The sequence below is a fragment of the Ipomoea nil genome, unplaced genomic scaffold (assembly GCF_001879475.1).
Source record: "Ipomoea nil cultivar Tokyo-kokei standard unplaced genomic scaffold, Asagao_1.1 scaffold0900, whole genome shotgun sequence".
Lineage (NCBI taxonomy): Eukaryota > Viridiplantae > Streptophyta > Magnoliopsida > Solanales > Convolvulaceae > Ipomoea > Ipomoea nil.
The window spans coordinates 1,882,705-1,889,320 of record NW_017617328.1 but is presented as its reverse complement, the minus strand read 5'-3'; the positions used below and the strand labels follow the sequence as shown (position 1 = coordinate 1,889,320).

At 30.4% G+C, this 6,616-nt stretch overlaps 2 protein-coding genes across 2 annotated transcripts; both read right to left on the bottom strand.

Moving 5' to 3' along the window:
• Window positions 1-1,664: 1,664 nt before the first annotated feature.
• LOC109179402 (protein SIEVE ELEMENT OCCLUSION B-like) lies at window positions 1,665-4,091 on the bottom strand. Its single transcript, XM_019328898.1, has 4 exons — window positions 3,952-4,091; window positions 3,048-3,602; window positions 2,843-2,947; window positions 1,665-2,346 (listed from the first exon to the last, which is right to left on the bottom strand). Exons 1-4 carry the CDS (start codon window positions 3,955-3,957, stop codon window positions 1,678-1,680), a joined length of 1,335 nt encoding a protein of 444 aa, XP_019184443.1. The 5' UTR covers window positions 3,958-4,091; the 3' UTR covers window positions 1,665-1,677.
• A 148-nt stretch (window positions 4,092-4,239) lies between these two features.
• On the bottom strand, window positions 4,240-5,986 carry LOC109179347 (protein SIEVE ELEMENT OCCLUSION B-like). Its single transcript, XM_019328852.1, has 6 exons — window positions 5,943-5,986; window positions 5,474-5,652; window positions 5,128-5,217; window positions 4,658-5,037; window positions 4,380-4,459; window positions 4,240-4,247 (listed from the first exon to the last, which is right to left on the bottom strand). The coding sequence occupies exons 2-6, from the start codon at window positions 5,615-5,617 to the stop codon at window positions 4,240-4,242; spliced, it is 702 nt and encodes a 233-aa protein (XP_019184397.1). The 5' UTR covers window positions 5,618-5,652; window positions 5,943-5,986.
• Window positions 5,987-6,616: the final 630 nt, after the last annotated feature.

Below are 6,616 nucleotides of genomic sequence, written 5' to 3'. Positions count from 1 at the left end.
AACGATCAAATAGACAGAGGACCAAATTGTGTTAAAATTACAAAGTTAAGGACTTAATTGGTTGAAATTGAAAGTCGATGACCAATTTGTGAATTTAGCTATAGTCGAGGGACTATTTTGGGTATTTACTCATATATATATATATATATATATATATATATATATATATATATATATATATATATATATATATAGAGAGAGAGAGAGAGAGAGAGAGAGAGAGAGAGAGAGAGAGAGAGAGAGAGAGAGACTTTGGATCCTTTAAGAACACACTCCCAAGAGAAAACTAAGAACGAATGTCATCCTTATATCGGTAAAAATAGGATATATCGGATCAATTAAAAAAAATCACGATGGAATTTTTGTAATCATTATCAACTTTACCGTGCAACTTTTAACATTATATTCTACACTTTTTAACAACATAATGTGCATATCGGGATAACTTTAATTTTAAAAAATCAATGAAAAACTAAATTGTAAACGTAAATCCTAAATGTTAAACCCTAAGCAGTAAAAAGTGAACACCTAAACTAAATAAAACAAAAATGCTCAGTTATCAACTCTAAAATCCAAACCCTAAGTGCATTAAATTCCTACATTTTGCAAAGTGCAATTTTTAATACTAAATGTGCACTTTATAACAACATAATGTGAATTTCTGGAAAATTTCAAGAAGTGCAGAGTACAGTGTTAAAGATTGCACAGTAAATTGGTGATAATTACAAAAGTATCATCGTATTTTTTTTTTTTAAATTTAATCTGATCTGTTATATATATATATATATATATATATATATATATATATATATATAAAGCTGAGATTGATTCTTAGTTTTCTCATCATAAGGATCATTTAATCCAAATACCTATATATAACAGTTTTTGGCATCCATCAACCTCCGTTTTAGTCTTTTTTTTTTTTTTTTTTTTTATTTTTTTTTTATTTTTTTTTTTAGTCTTCCGCATTTGGAGGCCCTAATAAACAACAAAAAAAAGAAAAGAGCAAAATATGAAAGATGGATGTAGAGATGGCTTTTTCTGAAGGAAACTTCAGTGATGAACAAGCAAAAACTTTTCTCCACTCTTCATGTTTGCTTTTCACTTACACCTTTTTTTTTTTTTTTTTTTGGCATTTATGTTTAACTATACTTTCTTGATGCTTACTACGGCTATGTTTGACAAACCTAGCTGAAAGTTGAAAAGCTATAAGCTAGAAGCTGAAAACTGAAGAGCTATTAATTAGCTAATTATGCTTAAAGTAGATAAGCTGATAAATATAAAATGACTAAAAAGGACATTTTCATAAAATTTAAATAATGTGATTATTATATTATTTTTAAAGCATAATCAGCTAGTTAACAACTCTTCAGTTTTTAGCTTCTAGCTTATAGCTTTTCAACTACCTTTTCAGTTAGGTTTGCCAAACATAGCCTACGTTTTATGAATGAATAATTGTTAAACATGTAGAGAGCATGACATCTACAATTTCATTTGGCAATAAATTATAGGCTAATTTTAACAAAATTTATGTCATTAAGGAGATGTCAAAATTTCATTTTCCATATAAGAAATTAAAAAAGCACCAGAAGATATACAAATACATCACATGTTCTTACTTCTGGATAACAAATACATTACAAGTAAAAAGTGCAATGCAGATTATAGCTTTACTAGCTAGTTCATCATGTTGAAATTATGCAGAGAAGTCGTCGAGCCATGACAACATGAGAAGGTGACAAATTTTTGCATGTTATGATTACATTGAGGGCACGATACGGTCTCTGAGATTTCGTCCAAATTAGATGGGTAATTGAGAGAACAACAGGGGTGTTGAGTTAAAGTAAGAGAGGAAGAACTGAGCATCGTCTCATAGCAATCCTTAAATGCCTTGTCAAATCCATTCTCTTGTGTGTTGTCCTCCCATTTTTCATACTCATTCATGACTCCGTAAATTTTTTCTCCCATGTCGCATGCAATTATTCTGTTCCCTTTGCTTAACAATGCCCATACTCCAACTGCCGAACCTTCAGCTTCGTACGCTAACAATTTTTTGAGTCCTTGCATAATTTCATCATTCTCTTCATCAAGCCCAGCCTTACTTAAATATTGAATCCTAGACGATGCCATGCGAAGTCGTATCCAAAAGAACTTATCAGTGCGTGAATTAAATGCATAATCACACACGCTTCTCACCTTGTTGACATTTTTTCCACTTCTTCCAATGTAGGCAATTTTTATATTCACTTGGATTTTGGAACGAACTTCCTCGAGCTTACGAGTAAATTCTTGAACTTGTTTGTTGTTATTGCCTCCGCATAAGAAAATGTAATTTTCATCATCAATCTGTTCAAAGAAAAATCCGTATAACAATGTTTTGTTAATGTGTTATACAAAGGGGTGTTTGGTAAATAGCTATTAGCTGATTGATTTAGTGAGTCGTTTGAATTGTTGATAGTATTAACTGATTGTAAAAAAATGTTTGGTAAATTAATTAGCAGTTAGTTGATAGCTTATAACTTATAGCTGATTACATGCAAAATGACTTTCTCAAAATATTTGATCGAAAAAACTACTTTGAGCAAATTTTTGCATTTTAGAGCAATAAATTGTTACAAAAAACTAATTAATCAAATACTCATATTGATTGTTTAACCAAGTCAAACAGCTAATAGTGGTCAAATAAACCAAAATTGATTGATAAGCTAACTATATGTTATCAAACTGGGCCAAATTGATTAAACAATAAAAATATCAAATTAAATACGGAGTAATAATCAATTCCTAAGCAAGAGGACATGATAAATTTTTTTAAGTAGAACGAAGTTGAAGATTGACTCACCCATCTCTTAAGTTTTGTGTAATTTTTACTCACAAGCTTGAGATTCCAAGATTCTTTACCCCATAGAGCTTGTTCTCTTTCACTTGTATAATTGTAAGAGCGGTACTGATGAATAAAAATATTATATTTGTATAAAATGATACAATTTGACAAGTACATGAAACAAGTAATTAAGAAAGAGTTTAATTATATAAGATGAACATACCGAACTTCTAGTCTTTGTCATAATATCCTCCACCCAATCATTGATCTTCTTGCGAACTTCTCTCACAAATTCTTGGGTTTGCTCGTCAATATCACCGATCACACGGTCAGCATCAGAAGTCCTTTCCCTCAACTCGGTTTCTAATGAAGGAATTATGTCACCTGATCTCATTGTTATTTCATTAGTTAGTTGAAATCCCCATGTGAAAATCATGTGCAGTGCATTAGAATGGACTAGTCTTCCTCGGTTGTCTAATGAAATGGCAATAGGATCACCTCCGACTTGAAAGGTTGGAAAGCACTCGTCTCTAAGAAATCTTATGAATTCTGGCGCAATCCATTTTTGTGGATCCAATACACAATAGTAGTTAAACTTACGGTCAGGCATTTGTATATGTTCCTCCTCCAGATCATTTGTAATTGGAACCCAAATCATCTTTACTCGTTCGGAAGCATAATAATATGCATAAAAGGGGAAATGTTTGCCGGATGATATCAACAATAGCACTCCCTGCCCTTGAAACAAATGTAATCCCACAGGCCTATTATTGTGTTCCTAATATAAAAGATATATTTAGAGGTGATCAGATCAAGTTTAGTATTTCACAAATGATTTCTAATTAGGGAGAACCAACCTTAACCTGCGATCTGCGAAATTATGAAGGATTGCACTACAACTACTACATGATTGTATTGCTACGACTTCCAGATAAGCCTGGAGGATCTTACGGTGCAACCCTATCTGGGTACGGTGCAACCCCATCTGGGTACGGTGCAATCATGTAGTAAGTGGGGTGCAATCGTTCACAAGTTTGCAGTTCGCAGGTTAATGTTGGTTCTCACTTGATTATGGACTTTTTTACAAATATATTATAAGAAAAGTAAGAACAAAGGATGATACATACCCGCATCCTGATGCCGTCAAGAATTGGCTTCTCTTTATCATTTTTGACATTGAATATTAATTTAAGAACTTCCACAATATTTGAAGAATTATGAAAAGCATTTAACAACGCATGATAATTTTCTTCCGTCCTTTTCACCTCTACATACACAAATCTATAATTAATCTCGTTGTTATTCTTCCATCAATATACATGACACTAATTTGTACTAAAATCCATCAAATTACTGTGATTTTTGATTTAATAAATTATTCCAATAATTTTCACCTGCTTTAGAAAAATTATGAATCATTTGACTGCAAAACAAAGTTTGACTTTTAAGTCAATTTATAATAGCTTAAAGAAGATGAAATATAAATTATATATTTTATGTAATTACACATTAATTATAAGCATTGCATAACTATATATTAAAATATTGAACCAACCTAGTGCTGGGAGGCTAAAAGTCATTATCTCTTTGATTTTGGTGGATGAATTGGAAAGTTCCTTTAGCTGCTTTTGGGACCTGAAAAAGAAAACAATGCTAATTAATTTAAAAAATATAAAAACATAAATAAATCAATTATTTAGATAATTTTTATATATTTATATGAGATATTATAATTAATTATTTATAAGTACTATTGTATAAATTTGATTTGGGTAAAAGTACCTCAAACACAAATGTATATAATTTATACAAAGTTAAATTAAATGGTCTTACTCGAGGCCCAAAATAAGATGACTAGCATAAGCAACAACCGATCTTGCTATCCAATAATTAGTCAAAATCATTGATGACGAATCTCGAAGCTCAATTGTAAGCTTCGTGAGGTCCAAGATTGATTTTATTGAGTCGTTAATGACTAATCTTTCATTGTCAGAGGAATGCATTGACTTTAGACTTTGCTTCAGAATTCCCGAGTTGAATGTCAATCCTCTTCGATAGCATGATTGTAACGCAATTTTAGATTTTCCACATATGATCGCAAATGATGCAAGCATCATCACTACCTTCGTATGCCATGGATACATTGATAGCACACTCAATAGATGAATTGCTATTGAGTGACTATCAACATGATTTAAACAGCGGCACTCTATCTGAAAATAAAAATGAAAATAATTTTTTTTTAAATAATAATAATTTGAACTATATATTACTATGCGGAATAAGAGATTTATATAGCATACCTCAAAGACGAGTTGCAATACATGTAATGTGATCTTCTTTTGAATATGCTTTTGTAGCTGTAACTTATCTTGCATTGCTTCTTGTAGAACCTAAATTCATGCTCCATTTGCACAAAAGTGTGATGAAAACTAGAATGAAACCATTTCAAATTAAATTGTTTGTAATTAATACCATTTGTGAAATTTTTGCGTGGTTACTTTCATGATACATAATACTAATAAGCATTTATATTTTGTAATGCATTTAGGTTATTGTGTGATAAAATTAAATCACTATAGGTGCGTGCAATGGTATTTTAAAAATGCTTTAAAGGTATGAAAGTAAATGATGAATATATTAACAAACCGTATTCAAGTTGAAAATGTCTTCCACACAATTGAGAACAAAAGTCGCATTGACATCCATTCCACTATTGAGATTATGCGTGGCTTTTACTTGTTCCACGATGATCGTCTCATCAATATGAATTGCTTGTTTTTGTGAAGTCATTGTCTTTGATAGAGAAAGAACTTTTTTTTGAATGTCTGTCAAATATAAGAAAGAGAATTAGGTACTTGTTTGGATTGATTTTAATCATGATCATTTTCATGTTGTTTTTACAAAGTGTATGTCAATTCAGCTAGCTCGTATATACTATATATAGATCAATTATGTGAAAACTCTACTTCAATAAGTTACTTCAAAACATGACAATCAAAGGCATCAAGTTAAGGAATGTATTAATTATATTTAGTTCATTAGAAAGTAGAAACTATATAGCTTTATTACACATTGCTTTCAGAAAGATGAATGAGGAATTAATATAATAACTCACCTATATTGATGACAATGGAAGAGAATGTAAGACTGCTGCCGATGAGAATCTTTGTCTTCTTGATTCCAATCCACACATTTAAATAACACTTATATATAGCATATGAATTCAAAAATGTGTAGAAGAATGAATGGCTCCAATACTTTTCTTAGAGCAAGGCAATTAAGAGAATCATACGGAGAAATGCTTTACTTCCATTCTTTACAAACTCTTCAACATCACACTTCCTCCTTGCATCCATCATTTATTTATAAAAATGAATAAAAGTTAATATTATCTTGGGTCATCCGAGTATAGTGGTTTCGTCACGTTTAGTCCTAAATTTTCTAATTGATCACGTGATCTTTTGACTTTCAAATTGTTATTATCTGTGGTCTAAGTTAACTATGTATGGTCCTTCAACTATCAAATTTTAACCAGCTATGGTCCTTCCTGGAGGACCATAGTGCGCAAATTATGAATATATAATTCAAAAATTATAAATATAATTAAAAAATTATGAATATATTGTTCTATAATTATGAACATAGAGTTGTGAACATAATTATGAACATATAGTTATGTAATTATGAATATAGAGATTCAATAATTGTGAATATGAAGTTCAAAAATTATGAATATATAACTTTATAATTATGAAATATAGTTCAGTAATTATGAACATAGAATTCTGT